Source organism: Prunus mume, linkage group LG2 (genome assembly GCF_029339155.1).
Source record: "Prunus mume cultivar Tortuosa linkage group LG2, ASM2933915v1, whole genome shotgun sequence".
Lineage (NCBI taxonomy): Eukaryota > Viridiplantae > Streptophyta > Magnoliopsida > Rosales > Rosaceae > Prunus > Prunus mume.
This window is the reverse complement of record NC_142699.1, coordinates 19,055,122-19,075,109: the sequence shown is the minus strand read 5'-3', so window position 1 is coordinate 19,075,109 and position 19,988 is coordinate 19,055,122. Positions and strand designations below refer to the sequence as shown.

Genomic DNA, 19,988 nt, shown 5'->3' with positions numbered 1-19,988 from the left:
TGTGAATTTTGTAAGACAAGAAAATGTGGCTCGTTTAGGCATCATCCCATGGGATGGGACATAACATAAGATTACCCCCCCAAAAAACAAATGTAACAAAGTAATTTTATTCACAAGTCTGCATTTAAGTTGCCCTATATCCAATGTTGTCCCCCAAAAAAACATATAATATAAAAGGAGGTATATATGTTGAGAATTTGAAAGTATTTGTGTCACATTGAAAAGTTAATGACCTTTATAAGAAGTTGGAATACTTACTCCATAGCTAATTGGTTTTAGAGTAAAACTTCAACTTTCTTTATGATATCATAACAAAGGCTTTCCGTGTTGAGCTGAACGGCTACACAAGCAGATAGAATTCAATTTAGACTCTTAACTTTTTTCATATTAATCTCATTAAATTTCAATGTCTTGAAAAGGAAAAAAAAAAAAATCTTTTATACCTTCAGAAAGGACAATCAAGTTCATGTTTCCATTCCATGAAACAGTAAAAATGCTTTGTCATAGAGCCCGTACCTCTCTATGTCTGAACGTGAATATAATTAGGAAGAAAAATGTCATTGGCAGATGCCCATAATAGCCCACTATTTTGGGCTTTTAAAATGACTTTTTTTTCTTGGTAAAAAGGGGCCGAAGCCCAAACAACACAAAAAGAACTACACAACAACCATCCTTGGATGAGCCAAGCTTCTGGCATGAGCAGCAAGAAGCTCAACAACCACACCAGGGGCTGAATCCAAAACATGCAAACCCAAGGGAAGATGATGGCTCATAGAAGCCAAAGAATCAGCAACAAAATTTTGCTCACGAAAAATATGCTTGACAGAACAACACCACTCCTTCTGAATCAGCAAATGGCAGCAATTGATAATGCTAAAAAGAGGATGAGTATGATCAGTAGGATTCTGTAACAGAACCACAACAGACTCAGAATCACATTTAACCTCCACACTTCGAAACCCAGCTTCCCAAGCTAAATGGAGCCCCCAAAAAATACCCCATAACTTAGCCTCAATCACTGACCCAACACCCAAATTAACAGGAAAACTTTTAATCCAATTACCACTATGATCTCTTAACAGACCCCCAGCTCCAATGTAACCAAGAGCAGGCTTGCCAATGAAGATTTGTTGCAACTCTTGTTTGTTTACCTAGAAAAGAAAGCTCCTTTAAGGTTCTCTGAACTTTGGGCCTTCATACGCTTATTTTCCAAACCTAAATGCTCAACTTCAGCCTTGTCGTTCTCTTCTTTTCTTTAAATTTTTTTTGGGGGTCAAAACACCTTCTTGAGGCTTATGATATTCGAGCAAAACATTAGAGCATGTTTAACAGCCTCTTCAACATATTTGGAATGCTAAAATAAGTGAGTCACATCATCAAAACCCTCTCCAACATTCTTTTCAAACTCAGTCATCAAAGGCGTACGTAACATATTTTTCTCTCTTCAAGACTTGTAATTGACATTAACTCTTCAAAACATTTATTTTTCTTTAGAAAAATAAAACCTACTTTGAAAATCTAAAAACATTCTTTTTTTCCTTTCAAATAACGAATATATAGATATTTTTCACATGTTTTCATATGTTTCATTATTTTCCGTAACATTGCATTAATTGAATTGAAGAGTTTGTTGGGGCATGAAATATTAAAGTAGCCAACAAAACTTCAATTTCAAGAAGAGGAAAGAATTTGGTTTGCTGCTACAACAAATTGTAATGGAGTTTCAGGTTGAATCAGCAGAGCTTCGATGACGTCCAAGCTTTCTTTGTTGTACAATTGTTGGGAAATGTATCGACTTAAATACCATCCTTTCCTTAATTAGCATTCAGAAACCACATACTTGGATTGGAAAAACCATATTCCAATATATACCCTTCATCCAAAGGTTTCATCCGAAGGTTTTTAGTATTCAAATCCCAATCCTATCCCGGTATTTGGAAAACTAAATTTCAATGAACAAACAGTCAATATAATTCTGGCAGTCCCTGCTTCGTCTATTAATTTCCACTTCTGCACTGCATTCTAAATCTGTGTGTATATATAGCAATGCACCCCTCCAACAACAGAGACAGAACCAACCTAGTAATTCGCACTTTGGATTATCCTATCTCACCAAGAAAAAAAGAAACCAGAAAAACACTTTGGATTGCAAAGATGGGAGGAAGCAAAGGCTCTAATGGTAAGAGTAATAGCCAGGTTGGAAATGGAAACCAAAATGCTAGTAGTGGAGGCAAGTCATCCAATGTAGGAGGAGCAGGTGGTGGTGGTGGTGGTGGAGGCAATGCAGCAGGGAATATGAAAGCACCTGGAAGAGATTATGCAATCTCCAGGGAGAACTTTGAGAGCAACCCAGCTGCCTATTTCAAGGATTTGCACAAATAGATAGGAATGAAGTAACTACTTACTCGCTACAACTACATGAATAAAAGAGTAGCAGTCTACTATATTGCTGCTTTTATCTATCTTTATGTAATGTCCCTATCTATGTTAATCACAGTATCCTCATCTTGGTTTTGGGATTAATTACCAATTTCATATTGTGTTTAAGCTTTCTTTCTGCCATTTTTTCAAAATTTGTTTTACCATAAACTGAAAATGTTTATTACAACTGTAAGCATAAGATTTCATTCTACCCAAAAAGCAAAAACAAACAGGAAAACTTTGGACTCAGCAAAATACAGCAAAACTAAAGAGAACAATCGCTTCGTTAACTTGAAAGGATAATTGACAAGTAAGCTCCTTGTCTGTCTTGTCTAAAAGTGCAACATTCATAGGCACAACATGGGTTATGTCCACTTTATGCACCAAGTACAAGAATCATAGGCTACTGATCTGATCTTCACAGTTCAAAGTGGTTGTAGCCTTACCTGTACTCCATGTTGTGGATGAACTGTAATAAGATGATGTAAGGGCGAGTGGACATAACCCGGGGAAAGGGTGAAGGCGTAACGTTGTAGAATCATCGACAAAGCAATCTTCACTTCTGTTGTCGCAAAGTTTAAGCCCACACAAGTTCGAGGTCCCATTGAAAAGGGTATGAATGCGCCTACATTATTGTTGGTTGCTTTGGCAACCCCTTCCGAGAATCTCTCTGGTTTGAAAAGTTGCACATCTTGTCCCCAGATTTGAGGATCATGGTGGAGTGCTACGATTGAGACAACCAATTCAAGATTACTAGGAACAATCAGCTTTCCTAGTCTAACTTCCCTTTCGACGTTCCTTGGAACTAAAACAACAGGGGGATATAACCTTAGAGTCTCATTGATGATCATACTCATCTGCATCAAAAAGAAAAATGGATAACTAAATCAGGATCTCGAACTTTATTGAGAACATATTTCTGCCAGCTAGACAAATTTCTTACTGTTGTCAGTTTGCCAATGCCATCAAGATTTGGAGTTTGTTTGCCAAATAATTTTAGCACCTCCTTTCTTGCTTCCTCTTGCCAATCCGTATGGAGTGCCAGAAGAAAAACAGTCCAACAAAGCAAAGTATTAGTGGTTTCTTGTCCGGCAAAGTAAAACGTCTTGCATTCATCAATTATCTCCTGCACCAAAACCCTCTGGTTCTCATTGGCTTCATGATTAGCCTTCAGAAGTAATCCAAGAAAATCACTCCCAAAGCTGTCATTTTCTCCAGTCATTGTCTTCTTCTCTCTTTTCTTAACCATCTCTATTATGGAGGCATGGATTCCTTTCTCAAGTTTTTCCAATTCGATCTCATCGCTGGTTTTGAAGAGCTTACTGCAACATTGAATGAAAGACTAAAAATGAGAGAACAGAAGTAACTCTCTAAAAATTTCTTATTTCTTCTCTTCAATTGGAATATTAGAAGTACTAAGTTACCTGATGCCAGGAACCCTGACTTTGAAAACATTTTTGTATATTAGGAAGCTTAACTTCCTCAACATTTCAAATATGTCCTGTCCTTCTGCATAGCTGCTGCCAAATGCTGTTCTCGAAATCACTTCTGAAGTGAACAATCTAAACTCTTCAAACACCTCAATCTCTTTTCCTTCATAAACTTTCCACCTTTCTACCATCTTCTCGGCACTAGCTACCATTTCTGGAATCATACTCTAGTAAAACAATAATACCATCATGCTATTAGCAAACCTTTGCCTTCAATTTATTATTTTCATGTTTAAATAGTTGACACGGCTATTACTATAGTACTCTTTGCAACAAAGTACCAGCAACTTAAAAACTTACTTTTAAACTCTCTCCATGGAAAGCATGGGTGGCCAGCTTTCGCAATTTTGCCCATTTTTCAGCTTTGGTTGTTGCCACGAGGCCATCTCCCAATAGCTTCTTCGAAAGGTTTGGGAGCTCTCTTTTCGGATAAGCTCTGCTTTTGTTATTCAGTATCTCTTTGCACAACTCAGGTTCTGTTATGACCAACTGAGCTCGAGAACCATGCCATTGAAGATAATTCTTCCCTGTAATTGCATGCAAAAATGACCAAAACTTAAGAACTAAGAATTAAATAACAATAGTTAACTAATTGGGATGGCTTGTTATTTTGTTACCATATATGTTGGTCCACAAGTGAACGTGAGGTTGAACTACAGAAAATATGTCGTGTGATAAAATGTGAGGCCTGCCCATCACTTCCTTTTTCATGTTGGAGATTTCTTTGGTGTTTCCATGGATGAATCTGTAAGAAGGGCCTTTGATCCCCTGCAAAGCCATCACCTTCTGTATGTGAATCGGAGTCCACCATTGTTTGTGAAGGATCTTGATGAAAGCTAAGGCAAGAAGTGGACACAGAAAGCTTGAAAGAATGATTATTAGGCCTCCCATAGTAGTCATTTTGGGGGTATTGTTTTTCTCTGCGGCTATCTCTCTCTCTCTTTCTCTGAATGAACCTTACCGAGTTTTTAAAGCTTTTCTTGCTCCTGATTGTTTAGAAAAAAAGTCCAGAAAAAACGAATCTGGTCATGTTGCTTCTGTATGTTGGTTTGTCCTGCTAGTTACTACAATCCAAAATAGTGGCTCTCATTGAAACCTTAAGCTGCTATTTGTTGACTTTTGATACATCATGGTAGACTTCATGTTGGAATTTATCTCCCGGCTTCGTCGTCACCAATGACATTAGTATTACCATATGATTTTCTTTCATGACTTTTTCTCAACTTTAACTAGAGCTTCCATATGAAAATTTTGCTTTGAAAAATAGTAATCAACCTCGGGAGCGGATCCGCTGCCCCCCTTTTCTATGTCCCTTCATGTCACTAATGTTTCATATCCGTTCCCATCAAGCTATTTGGTCGAAGATCTCTGGGCCTTCATATTCTTCTTTTGCGGGCCCAAATTGTTTGCGTTGATTCTATTTCCTCCTCGTAGTTCTTTTCTTTTTTTCTTCTTTTTTTGGATCAAAACCCCTTGTTGATTGAGGTATCGGATATCTGAGCAAGAAATTATAATGTAGTTTGCAGGACTTTCGATGACGTTCAAGCTTTCTTTATTGTACAATTGTTGTTGGGAAATGCCATCCTTTTCGTAATTAGACATTCCGTCAGAAAGGAAACCACATACTTGGATTGGAAACACCGTACTTCATCCAAGTATTCAAATCCCAATCCTATCACGGTAATTGGAAAACTCAAGTTCAATGAACAAACAGTCAATAGTATTCTGGCAGTTCCAATGCTTCTTCTATTCATTTCCACTTTTGACTCTTCTAATTCTTAGAACCAAACTGATGCACTACAATCTGAATCTGTGTGTATATATAGCAATGCAGCCCTCCAACTAAGCCACAGAACCAAGCCAACTGAGTAATTTTGCACTTTGGATTATCTTACCTGACCAAAAACAGAAACCAGAAAAGCATTTTGGATTGCAAAGATGGGAGGCAGCAAAGGGTCTAATGGTAACAGTAATAGCCAGGTGAGAAACCAAAATGCTGGTGGTGGAGCCAATTCATCCAATGTAGGAGGAGCAAGTGGTGGTGGTGGTGGTGGTGGAGGCAATTCAGCAGGGAATATGAAAGCACCTGGAAGATATTATACAATCACCAGGGAGAGCTTTGAGAGCAACCCAGCTGCCTATTTCAAGGATTTGCGCAAATAACTTCTACTTAGTCTCACTACTATTTGAATAAAAAATGAGTAGTAGTGTATTGCTGCTTTTGTTTGTCAATCTATCAATCTATCCATCTATCTATCTATTTTATGTAATGTCCCTATCTATGTTAATCAAAGTACCCTCATCTTGGATTTTACATCCAACAACCGAACAAAGAAGGCTGACATAATAGCATTCAGTAGTGAGACAGCAAACAAGGCACAAGGAATTCACAAACATGTTAGCTTGGGTATTTTCTCAAATTCCATATGTATTGCTTTGTTTTGATCTGGGTATGAAAGGTGGGCAAATGGTGATATTTAGCACATCGAGGCTTTGGAGATTACTTACGCGGGGCATGGAGGAAGGGAGATGTAGAATTTGGGGTACTGTGCAATTCATAATTATTAGATTAAAATAATAATATTTTGAATAAATGTAATTATTAGAAGGGTTATTCATAGCAATGGTCCTTCAACTATACCCGTAGTTACAGTTTGGTCACTCAATTCAATTATTAGTTGCAGAGGTCACTCAATTGGCTGTTGTGTTGCACCATTAGTCCTTCCAGTCAAACTCTATTAAATTTTCTGTCAAAAGTGAGGGTAAGTTTGGAAATTCATCCACAACCCTCCCCTTCCTCCACAACCCTCTCCCTCTCTCTCTCTCTCTCTCTCTCTCTCTCTCTCTGAGTGAACTCAAACAGCCACTATAGCAGCATTTTTCATCATGCCTAAATGGTACCGATAAGGTCCTAAAGAACTGTTGAACCATCCTATTCAAGCACACCCCGAAATCCGCCCCGACTTGCCCGATCCTGTTACCAATATTAGGAATCACAGAAACCCCATTAATCTCGGAGTTCTCGCCCACCGACCTAACAAAGTCTCTCTTGCCGAAACTCTGGTTCGAGAACTCGAGATCGAAGAGCTTCAACGTGTTAAGGTTAGGCCAAGTGAATGACGGCGTCTGATGTGGGATGAACCAAACCCATGAAGCCTGCGCAAGGTGGTCCGCTAAGTCCGCCATGGCCTGAACCTCCTCCCAAGCTTGAAGGACCTCTCCACGCAGACAGTTCAGCAAAGTTGAAAGCTTTTGTGTTGTTCCTCTGAAACAGTCACAACTTCTTCATGGCCCAGAAACAGTGAGATTAGGATTTTGATTTGAGCTTCTAATAATGGAAAACCCGAGCTTTCTTCAGTTTTAATAACAATTTCAAGCTTGAAATTTGAGCTTTCGAGCTTAGATTTTTCAATCTTAAATCGTAAAATAAAAATCCAACCTGTTTCAAATTTGTGGATGTTTATGGTTGATGGTTTACAGTGAGTGTTGGGTTGGGGTGGGAGGAAGGATTGGGTGGTGAGTTTGGTACAATGGAGGAGAGGCAAACGAGTTGTCTTTCTCTTTTCCTTTTTCTGCCCAGATTTTGGTACAAGGGAGGAGAAGCAAGGATTGAGTTGCGACAATGGAGGGTTGTGGATGGAGGGAAGGGTTGTGGATGAATTTCCAAATTTACCCTCAGTTTTGACATAAAATTTAACAGAGTTTGACAGAAGGACTAATGGTGCAACACCATAGCCAATTGAGTGACCTCTGCAACTAATAATTGAATTGAGTGACCAAACTATAACTACAGGTATTGTTGAGGGACCATTGCTACGAATAACCCTTCTTAGAAAGATAAATTGGTTGTTAAATTTAATCTCAGCTATTAATAGTGCTTAAATCTAATGTTTTAAAATTTGTGTCAAAACTTGTGTCAAAAACATAGTGCCAACAAAACTTCAATTTGAAAAATTTGGTTTGCTACTACAACACATTGTAATGGAGTTTCAGTTTGAATTAGCAGAGCTTCGATGACGTTCAAGCTTTCTTTATTGTACAACTGTTGTTGGGAAATGCATCGACTTCAATAACATCCTTTTCTTAATTAGCATTCAGAAACCACATACTTGGATTGGAAAAACCATATTCGAATATATAATCTTCATTCAAAGGATTTTAGTATTCAAATCCCAATCCTATCCCGGTATTTGGAAAACTCAATTTCAATGAACAAACAGTCAATATAATTCTGGCAGTTCCAATGCTTCGTCTATTAATTTCCACTTCTGACTCTTTTAATTCTTAGAATCAAACTGATGCACTAGAATCTAAATCTGTGTGTATATATAGCAATGCACCCCTCCAACAAAGCCACAGAGACAGCACCAACCTAGTAATTTGGATTGCAAAGATGGGAGGAAGCAAAGGCTCTAATAGTAATAGCCAGGTTGAAAATGGAAACCAAAATGCTGGTGGTGGAGGCAATTCATCCAATGTAGGAGGAGCAAGTGGTGGTGTTGGTGGTGGAGGCAATGCAGCAGGGAATATGAAAGCACCTGGAAGAGATTATGCAATCTCCAGGGAGAGCTTTGAGAGTAACCCAGCTGCCTATTTAAGGGATTTGAGGAAATAGATAGGAATGAAGTAACTACTTACTCACTACTACTACATGAATAAAAGAGTAGCAGTCTACTATATTGGTGCTTTTATCTATCTTTATGTAATGTCCCTATCTATGTTAATCAAAGTACCCTCATCTTTGTTTTGGGATTAATTACCAATTTCATATTGTGTTTAAGCTTTCTTTCTGCCATTTTTTCAAAATTTGTTTTACCATAAACTGAAAATGTTTATTACAACTGTAAGCATAAGATTTCATTCTACCCAAAAAACAAAAACAAACAGGGAAAACTTTGGACTCAGCAAAATACTGCAAAACTAAGAGAACAATCCGCTTCGTAAACTTGAAAGGATAATTGACAAGTAAGCTCCTTATCTGTCTTGTCTCAAAGTACAACATTCATAGGCACAACATGGGTTATGCCCACTTTATGCACCAAGTACAAGAATCATGGGCAACTGATCTGATCTTCGCAGTTTAAAGTGGTTGTAGCCTTACCTGTACTCCATGTTGTGGACGAACTGTAATAAGATGTAAGGGCGAGTGGACATAATCCGGGGAAAGGGTGAAGGCATAACGTTGTAGAATCATCGACAAAGCAATCTTCACTTCTGTTGTCGCAAAGTTTAAGCCCACACAAATTCGAGGTCCCATTGAAAAGGGTATGAATGCGCCTACATGATTGTTGGTTGCTTTGGCAACCCCTTCAGAGAATCTCTCTGGTTTGAAAAGTTGCACATCTTGTCCCCAGATTTGAGGATCATGGTGAATTGCTACGATTGAGACATCCAATTCAAGATTACTAGGAACAATCAGCTTTCCTAGTCTAACTTCCCTTTCGACTCTCCTTTGAACTTGAACAGCAGGGGGATATAACCTTAGAGTCTCATTGATGATCATACTCATCTGCATCGAAAAGAAAAATGGATAACCAAATCAGGATCTTGAACTTTATTGAGAACATATTTCTGCCATCTAGACAAGTTTCTTACTGTTGTCAGTTTGCCAATGCCATCAAGATTTGGAGTTTGTTTGCCAAATAATTGTAGCACCTCCTTTCTTGCTTCCTCTTGCCAATCTGTATGGAGTGCCAGAAGAAAAACAGTCCAACAAAGCAAAGTATTAGTGGTTTCTTGTCCGGCAAAGTAAAACGTCTTGCACTCATCAATTATCTCCTGCACCGAAATCCTCCGGTTCTCATTGGCTTCATGATTAGCCTTCAGAAGTAATCCAAGAAAATCACTCCCAAAGCTGTCGTTTTCTCCAGTCATTGTCTTCTTTTCTCTTTTCTTAACCATCTCTATTATGGAGGCATTGATTCCTTTCTCAAGTTTTTCCGATTCGATCTCATCGTTGGTTTTGAAGAGCTTACTGCAACATTGAATGAAAGACCAAAAATGAGAGAACATAAGTAACTCTCTAAAAATTTCTTATTTCTTCTCTTCAATTGGAATATTAGAAGTACTAAGTTACCTGATGCCAGGAACCCTGACTTTGAGAATATTTTTGAATATTAGGAAGCTTAACTTCCTCAACATTTCAAATATGTCCTGTCCTTCTGAATAGCTGCTGCCAAATGCTGTTCTCGAAATCACTTCCGAAGTGAACAATCTAAACTCTTCAAAGACCTCAATCTCTTTTCCTTCATAAACTTTCCACCTTTCTACCATCTTCTCAGCACTAGCTACCATTTCTGGAATCATGCTCTAGTAAAAAAATATCATAATGCTTTTAGTAGTAGCATATTTACCATTCAACTTATTCTTTTAGTATTTAGAAAGTGACACAGCTATGACTATAATACTCTTTGCAACGAAGTACCAGCAACTTAAAAACTTACTTTTAAACTCTCTCCATGGAAAGCATGGGTGGCCAGCTTTCGCAATTTTGCCCATTTTTCAGCTTTGTTTGTTGCCACAAGGCCATCTCCAAATAGCTTCTTCGAAATGTTTGGGGGCTCTCCTCTCGGATAAGCTCTGCCTTTGTTATTTAGTATCTCTTTGCACAACTCAGGTTCTGTTATGACCAACTGAGCTCGAGAACCACGCCATTGAAGATAATTCTTCCCTGTAATTGCATGCAAAAATGACCAAAACTTATCTTGTTTTGAACTTAGATTTAAATAACAATAGTTAACTAATTGAGATGGCTTGTTATTTTGTTACCATATATGTTGGTCCACGAGTGAACGTGAGGTTGAACTACAGAAAATATGTCGTGTGATAAAATGTGAGGCCTGCGCATGACTTCCTTTTTCATGTTGGAGATTTCTTTGGTATTTCCATAGATGAATCTGTAAGAAGGGCCTTTGATCCCCTGCAAAGCCATCAGCTTCTGTATGCGAATCGGAGTCCACCATAGTTTGTGAAGGATCTTGATGAAAGCTAAGACAAGGAGCAGACACAGGAAGCTTGAAAGAATGATTATTAGGCCTCCCAAAGTAGTCATTTTGGGGGTATTGTTTTTCTCTTTGGCTATCTCTATCTCTTTCTCTGAACCTACTGAGCTTTTGAAGCTTTTCTTGCTTCTGATTGTTTACAAAAAAAGTCAACAAAAAACCAATCTGGTCATGTTATGCTTCTGATTGTTACTTAGTTTGTCCTGGTATTTACTACAATCCAAAGGGCAAATATCATCGTAAGTGACTCTCATTGAAACCTTAAGCTGCTATTTGTAGACTTTTGATACATCATGGTAAGTCTAGTGACTTCATGTTGGAATAATCTCTTGGCTTCGTCACCAATGACATCACCATATGATTAATCTTGCAAAACTCTCTTTATCACCACACCGCGTTTTTCTTTCATGACTTTTCTAGTCTCATGGGAAGCTCTCGTCTCTCTGTTAAGTTGAGCATAATTAAAATGTGCTTTATATGTTAAAAGACAACTATTATTATGAGAGGTTGTTCACTACTTTTCAAAGCAAAATTTTCTCAACCCTATGAAAATTTTCTCAACCCTATGAAAATTTTGCTTTGAAAAGTAGTGAACAACCTCTCACAATAATAGTTGTCTTTTAACATATAATTAAAATGTGCATTAATGACTTTTCTGAATTTTGTAAGACGAGAAAATGCTGCTCGTTTAGGCATCCCATGAGACATGACATAAGTATAACACAAATACGATTACCTCCAATAAAAAATGTAACAACTAATTTTCTTCACAAGTCTGCATATACTTAAGTTGCCCTATATGCAATGTTGTCCCAAAACAAAAACGTATAATATAAAAGGAGGGGGTATATATGTTGAGAACTTGAGAATGTTTGTCTCACATTGAAAAATTGATGGACTTTATAAGGAGTTGAAATACTCTTCCATTGCCAATTAGCTTTTTTTGTCAACAGAAATGTAGACCTGCCGGTGCATTAACTCCACCAACCCTATGAATTAATTATACGTAATATTGTCGGTGATTTTTCAGAAGATAAGGCTTGTCATGCAGAACCGGAGCATTTAACTTTTTTCTAACGTGGATAGCATTACTATCTCTAATCAATAATGCAATTATAGTTGCTAGTTGACTCGTGCCATCACAAGTCTTCTTGATTAGTAAGTCTATTCTATAAAGGGGTCCCTTCATTAATACGAACTGACCTGAGTATGAGACATTGAATATTCGGCACCTTCTATAGTGCACCAGGTGCATCCATGCATCATTTGTCCTTTATGATGAGTCTAGAATTTTTAAAAATTTGGTTACCGGTTATACAAGTAATGAGGATATTAACTCGTTTACGTGCTTAATATCAATTAATGATAAGATATTCAACTTTTAAGACACAATATCAATAAATATCCACTTATATTATAATAAATATTTTATGATCATACTCTGAAGCCATACTATAATTACTTCTCAAGATGACATATTATTATATACAAATATATATGTATTCGTGCTTATTCTAAAAATAACTTTAAACAAATGTCTTATAACAAAAGATGACTCATAGCATCTTCCAACAAAAATTTCCCTAATGATTTGTCTCTGTTTTTTTGTTCATATCTTTGTAATATAATTGGTTCATGTTCCGATAAAAAAAAATATTAAATAAGAATATATAATAATATAATACAATACTTAAATAATATATATTGCACTTTATAATCAATATAGAATACATAAATATGATATTTACATATAATATATACAATTTCAACTAAAATACTCAAAATTTTATATAAGTACTTAACATAACAAAATACTAAATGAGGCAATGAAGGAGAAGAAAGTGATTGAGTTACCATTACCAATTCCTTAAACTCGTAACTTACAAGTTTTGGTAACAATTTACAAGGTTTTGCTCTTAAAGTACAACGCTAGGGTTCACCGAATCCATAATGTTGTAAATCAGCATTTTACAAAGATATGGATCCATATTATAAGAAATTGGCAATGATGAACCGTAGGGATGTAAAATGGACCCTTATTCTAGTAAACAATGGTTTACAACATTAAGGATTTGTATTGCGATGCTTTGGAAGCAAGAGTTCCATAAACTTGTAAAGTGGATCCGTAATCTCATAGATTACAATATTTGGGTTCCTATTTATTAGTTTTTGCAATCTGATTACAAGTTTAAGGTTCTTCATATTCCATAATCTTATAATACCCTAATTTATAATAGAAATGATCCCCATTACAAGTTTATGGAATGTTGAGGTCCAAAACATTGTAAAAGGGGTCCTTAACATTGTAAGAGAGATCATTTCTAATGTAAATTATAGTATTACAAGATTAGCGATTATAAAGAACTTTAAAGTTATAATCATGGTGCAAAAACGTGTAAATAGGAATCAAAATATTGTAATCTACGAGATTAAGGATCCATTTTACAAGTTTATAGAACACTTACGTCCAAACCATTGTAATTAGGCCTCATCATTTGGCCCGCGGGCTCATGGGCCAATGGGGGCCCGCCCGACCCATTGGAAGAAAGCCCGGCCCGGCCCGTTATGGGCTTTGAGATGGCCCGCCCGCTTTGGGCGGGCTAGGCTTGGGTGTCAAGCCCGACCCGGCCCATAGGCTCGGCCCAATTAAGCCCAAGAAAGCTCAACCCAGCCCACCCACAAAAGCCCGGCCCGTTAGGCCCGCATACATATATAATTATGTATAAATAAGAGTTTAGGATTAAGATTATATCACTTAAATCACATATATAATTTGTTTCATTTCATTTATTTTTCTTTACTCATTCCTAGTTTATAATTGGATGATTAGCACATTAATTTGTGTCAATTATTAATACAACAATTATATATATATATATATATAAGATGAACAATATATCATATCACTAAATATAATCATATCACGAAACATAATCGTACTACTACCACCAAATATAATCATGTTTTTCTTGAACACATCACCAAACATTTACATATTTATTTATACCATCCTTTAAAAAAAATATCTTTTTGATACTTATTATGTTTTAAAATTATTTCTTAAAACGTATTACGGTCTAATTATGTAATAACCTCAAAAATAATACTTTGTTTTATTATTTTTGTGGAAAATCTTATTAAGTTGTGTAACTTTATTAGGTATTTTATGAATTTGGTTTGATGTGAAAATATTGGAATTAAGTGAGTTTAATCTCAAATTTAGACTAAAATGCCCTTATGATTAAGTTTATGATTTTTTTCTAATGAAGTAGGCCCGTTTCGGCCCGGCCCGTCTCAATGGGCTTTCTCAAGCCCAACCTATGGGTCGGGCTTGGGCTTGGGCTTTGAATTTTCTAAAAAAACCCGGCCCGGCCCGATATTTTCTCTCTCCTCTTTAAAGCCCGACCTGGCCCGGCCCAAGCTCGTTAAATTTGGGGCTAGCCCGGCCCGGCCCATTGACGAGCCCTAATTGTAATACAAGTCCTTAGTGTTGTAAACCATTGTGTTTACAAGAATATGAACAACGTTTACATTTCCAAGGTCCACCATTACCTTAACTTTGTAATAGAGATCCTTTTATTGTAATTTATGATATTACAAATTTATGGATACACATTACAAGTTTATGGTACATGGAGGTCCAAAATATTGTAAAAGAGGTCCGTAATACTATAAACCCTTGTGTTTATAAGAATAAGGACCACATTGACAACATTAAAGTCTACCCTTACCTTATCATTGTAAGAGGGATCCTTTCAATTGTAAATCAGGATATTACAACGCTATGGATAAGGAAGAACCTCAAACTTGTAATCATGGTGCAAAAAATCATAAATTAGAACCCAAATCTTGTACTGTACGAGATTAAGGATATGCGTTACGAGTTTATGGAGAGCTTATGTCCAAAGCACTGTAATACGAGTCCTTAATGTTATAAACCATTGCATTTACAAGAATAAGTACCAATTTTACATCTTCAAGGTTCACCATTACCTTAACCATGTAATAGAGATCCTTTTATTGTAATTTATGAGATTACAAATTTATGGATACACTTTATAAGTTTATGGAACATGGAGGTCCAAAATATTGTAAAAGAGGTCTGTAATACTGTGTTTATAAGAATAAGGACCACATTTACAACGTTAAAGTCTACCCTTACCTTATCATTGTAAGAGGGATCCTTTCAATTGTAAATCAGGATATTACAACGCTATGGATAAGGAAGAACCTCAAAATTGTAATCATGGTGCAAAAAATCATAAATGAGAACCCAAATTTTGTAATGTACGAGATTAAGGATCTGCGTTAAGAGATTATGGAGAGCTTACGACCAAAGCATTGTAATACGATTCCTTAATGTTATAAACCATTGCATTTACAAGAATAAGTACCAATTTTACATCTCTAAGGTCCATAATTACCTTAACCATGTAATAGAGATCCTTTCTATTGTAATTTATGATATTACAAGTTTATGGAACATGGAGGTCCAAAACATTGTAAAAGAGGTCCTTAATATTGTAAACCCTTGTGTTTACAAGAATAAGGACTGAATTTATTCCACCAAGGTCCACTCTTACCTTATTCTTATACAAGGGTTCCTTGTTGTTGTAAATTATGGTATTACGAGATTAAGGACGGCTTTTACAATGTAATGGAACGACTATTTCCATTTTAGTATAATACGAATCCTTAATGTTGTAACCATCACCTTGTTTACAAGAATAATGACTCAATTTACTACTCCAAGGTTCATTCTTACCTTAACATTGTATTGGGGGTCATTATGAGTTTTGTAAATTACGATATTACAAGATTAAGGATCTCTTTTATAACTTTATGGAACCCCTATGTCCATAACAATATAACGGAAGTCCTATATGTTGTAAACTCCCTTGTTTACAATGACAAAGACCAAATTTATTCCACGAAGGTCTACTCTTACCCTATTCTTATACAAGTATAAGGACCCAATTTACTTTCCTAATGCCTCAAGTTACCTTAATATTGTACTATATGTATTTATCTTTGTAAATTACTATATTACAATATTAAGGATGGTTTTTATACTCTTATGGAACACACATGTTTAACATAGAGTAATACGAGACCCTAATATTGTAAACGTTTATGTTTATAAGTATAAGGACCCAATTTACCTTCCGAATGTCTTTTACTGTTAGTCAATTGCAATTTTGAACTTACTATTTGTCAATTGCATTATTCAATTTCAATTTCCCACTAACTATTTATCAATTGCATACAAGTCCTTACTATTGTAAACCCTTTGGTTTACAAGGATAAGGACCTAATTTACTTCTCTGATATCCCACCTTCCCTTTATAAATTTATTTTATTAATTTTAATATATTTTAAATACATGTCTACAACATATTTACAAAGGCCAAAAATCACTTTTTTTTTTGCCAAAAAAAAAAACTTATTCACTTTAGGGTTACAAAAGCATTAGGAATGGGAAGTGAAGTCATGTGGAAAACAAAGTCAAAAGTGAAGCAAATAGGGTAATTGATGGTAAAACATGCTCTTATATATATATATATATATATATATATATATATTAATGGCAATTGCCAAACAAGAGACAAATTTCCCATTGTCATTTAAAAATGAGATTTGACTTAACAAAAAAGAGCTTAACAATAAAAGTTAATATGTGAAAATCTAATGCTTCATACCTTTATTTATGTGGATCTGTATGACCTAATATTTTCTATTAACTTGTATTTATTTTACCCTTAATCAATTCAAATGTTTATTTTGGAAAATAAACTTGTCCAATTGCATAGTTCAATTTTCTTTTGTATTTTCATAATAAACATATAAAGCATGGGACTACTGTGATTGTCAATTGCACGACTGGAATGCAAATAGGACTACTTTGATTGTCAATTGCACGACTGGAATGCAAATGGCACTACCTGTTTGTCAATTTCATTAACAAATCACATATTGTATTTATATTTTCAATTAATTGTGCACAGATAATCGCAATTGCGCGATTGGAAGGCAAATGAGACTGCTTTGTTTATCAATAGCATGACTAGAATGCAAATGACATTACCTGTTTGTCAATTGCATTGACAAACCACATATTGTATTTACATTCTAACGATATGTAAATTGAAAAGGCTACCAATAACATGACAATATGCATACACTGATTGTAAAAACGGACTAACCAATTGCTAATTGGATTCAAAAATGACATACTGAAGTACCTATTGCATTTTCATTACAAAAATGCAAGGCAACAAATATAATGTCGCATACTCTAATTGCAATAACAGACTAGTCAGTTGGTAATTGCATTCTGAAAATGCAAAAAGGTTGCCAATTATATGCTAAGTTACGTACGCCAACTACAAAAAACCCCTCACAATTTGGTAATTACACGCCTAAACATTATATCAAACTTCAATATAATACAACAATTCCGATGAAGATGAACTCAATGTCAGAGCTCATAATATCATTACAATTAAGAAATTCTACCTAATGCTTTTCAAATGAGTCACAAAAATTTCAACATCAACCATATGCCTAACATGAAAATATATATATATATATATATACTGAAATTAATTATATTGGGTGTCTTGTCTGTCAAAAAAAAAAAAACTCAAATCACAATGGGTTTCTTTTCAGCAAAAAAAACTCACATCCAATACAAATAAATATTCAGCACTAAAAATGTTAGGGAAATAAACCAAATGATCTAATATCCAGTAAGTCACTTGAAAGCTCGACTTTCCTTGATGAGCCTAAGATTGCCTTTTTTGTATGAGCCACAATAATCACATCAAGTTGCTAAAATGTAAATGTATGAATTAAAGAGTTAATTAATGCACATGGAACTAAGACTAAGCAGAATTCAGATAATCGATGATGCCTTAAATAATCTATAATGTTTAATAACATATATAATGATGAAAATTTAAAACTCACATACATGAAGGGTAGACAATCCTAGGATAGTAAGCATGAGAGAGGAGGTAATAAACAGGGCTTCCTATGTAGATGTACACATAATGAATGAAAATCAAGCAATTCATAGAAAAAAAAAATACTTAAGAATGACATCATAGCACATTCAGGAATCCAAATATGAAAACAAGATGCAACTTGTAGACACAAGAACTGAAACGACCTGACCCAAATTCCACTTTGGAATCCGGGTCGAATCTTGTGCAAAAGCTGACACCTAGTGCACTAGGTCGTAAATGACCAAAATGCCCTGGAAGGCGATAACACAAACTCTGGGGCCCTATCTCGTGGCTGCGCTGTAATCTGTAGGCTGCCTACGTACCCTTTACGAGGGATCAAGCCACACGTAGTTCTTTCACCTGCCCCGACACTGTAATTGGTTCAATTAACCGTAAAACATACTCTAGGGTTGACATTTTCGGAGTATCCGGGACTCCGTTTTACGATCCGTCAAATACTATACGATCCTGGAAATACCTAGATCAACATACCTGAAAATTGTTACGATCCAACGGTGCAAAACTAGTGAACCCGGAAATCACACACTAGGCGAGCTCCGTTCGGGGTTCAAACGGTATCCGAATTAAGATCCGCGAAATCCTATGCGCTCGTGAGGACTAGGAGATCACTCTAGAACTGACTGTGGTCCCCACCCTGCTGCCCACGCGCCGCCACACGCGCTGGCAGCGCGTGGTGCCTAAAGCGATAACGCCTCGCCGGAAAAACTCAACAACTCGGCTCAAGACTCCTATCCTAGGTAAAACACCCTATTTGGAACCACTTTTGTTCTTGGACCCACCCCAAAAAGTGGCCGGAAGTGGCTGAAACCGTGATCTCAAAACCGGCCGAATCCTAGGTTCGAAATTAACCCTCTTACGCTAGAAATTCCTCAAATCCTACTCAACCATCAGCTAGAGCATGAAAAATAGCTAGAAAAGCATACCTCACTCGTCCGATTTGGTGACCGGACGACGGAGAACGGGAGCTCGAAAGTTCATCAAAAACCGGCTGTTTCGGGCTGTTTCGCGGCGGAGCTGCTGCCGGGGCTGGGATGGCGGAATCAAGGATGGGGCGACGGTGGTCCTAGCTCGCCGGTCCGTGCCGTGGGTTGTGGCGGTCTTTGGTGGAAGAAGCCACGGTGGAGGAGAAAAAAAAACCATGGGTCGCGACGGAGAGAGAGAGAACCGAGGGTTTTTAAGAAAAATCCTGATTTCCCAAAATTACCATTTTGCCCTTGAGCGTATTTTGACCGTAATTTCTTCGTTAAAATTCCGATTCGAGCCTAATACGTGTCTACGGACTCGTTTCGTCGCGCTCTACGCAACGGTGTAAGTGAAACGGTCAAATTATTTCTCGGTCAAAAAGTCAATCTTTTCCTCAATAAAATAATCTAAGGGCATTTTAGTCTTTTCCTCTAATAAATTAATAATTAAATATTAATTTTACGTTTGGGTTGTTACAATCTTCCCCTTTTATAAAATTTCGTCCTCGAAATTTACTTTCCCTCTAACGGAGGGGAGGGGTAAGGGTACAAAGCCTACTACATTGCAGGGTTCTCAAGCTGTTCCTCTAGTACTGTACTCACTACTTGCATCTCAATAACTGTATCTATAGGGTAATCAATAAAATCTGAGGGTCATACATTTATATCTGAATACCTGAGCTGGCTTAAGGAAATATAAAACTCAAAAGATCTGCTAATTTTGAATTTCTGTTAGACTTAAAACTCTGCTACCCTTAATCGATAATCAACTAAACCCCCCCCTTTTTTTTCCTCTGAGTATCGACACTGCTAACGTTGGGCATAAAGACTAATTTGCCCTTTTAACTGAAATTAAATGAAATTCAAGTCGACTTACGGAAATTCGAGTCTCCTAAATCTGAACATTCCCAAAAACATTCTACCTGTAAAATAAGCATGTATATTTATATAACTCATCTGCCAGCATGCATTAAATCATATTCAAGTAATTAAACATCATAATATTCAGGTCTCAGGTCGTAACAAACCAAATAAATCAATCTACTAATCAATCTCATTTTCCTATATCCAAACAGGATATCATAC

General features: G+C 36.4%; 2 protein-coding genes across 2 annotated transcripts; both read right to left on the bottom strand.

Annotated features, from left to right (window-relative positions):
• Positions 1-2,687: 2,687 nt before the first annotated feature.
• LOC103341999 (cytochrome P450 CYP749A22-like) lies at positions 2,688-4,901 on the bottom strand. The gene is made up of 5 exons (XM_008245556.3): positions 4,529-4,901; positions 4,212-4,438; positions 3,846-4,078; positions 3,365-3,743; positions 2,688-3,278 (listed from the first exon to the last, which is right to left on the bottom strand). The coding sequence occupies exons 1-5, from the start codon at positions 4,809-4,811 to the stop codon at positions 2,847-2,849; spliced, it is 1,554 nt and encodes a 517-aa protein (XP_008243778.2). The 5' UTR covers positions 4,812-4,901; the 3' UTR covers positions 2,688-2,846.
• Positions 4,902-8,821: 3,920 nt separating this feature from the next.
• Positions 8,822-11,067, bottom strand: LOC148919785 (cytochrome P450 CYP749A22-like). The gene is made up of 5 exons (XM_089047163.1): positions 10,680-11,067; positions 10,355-10,581; positions 9,988-10,220; positions 9,507-9,885; positions 8,822-9,420 (listed from the first exon to the last, which is right to left on the bottom strand). Exons 1-5 carry the CDS (start codon positions 10,960-10,962, stop codon positions 8,992-8,994), a joined length of 1,551 nt encoding a protein of 516 aa, XP_088903289.1. The 5' UTR covers positions 10,963-11,067; the 3' UTR covers positions 8,822-8,991.
• Between the last annotated feature and the right edge of the window lie 8,921 nt (positions 11,068-19,988).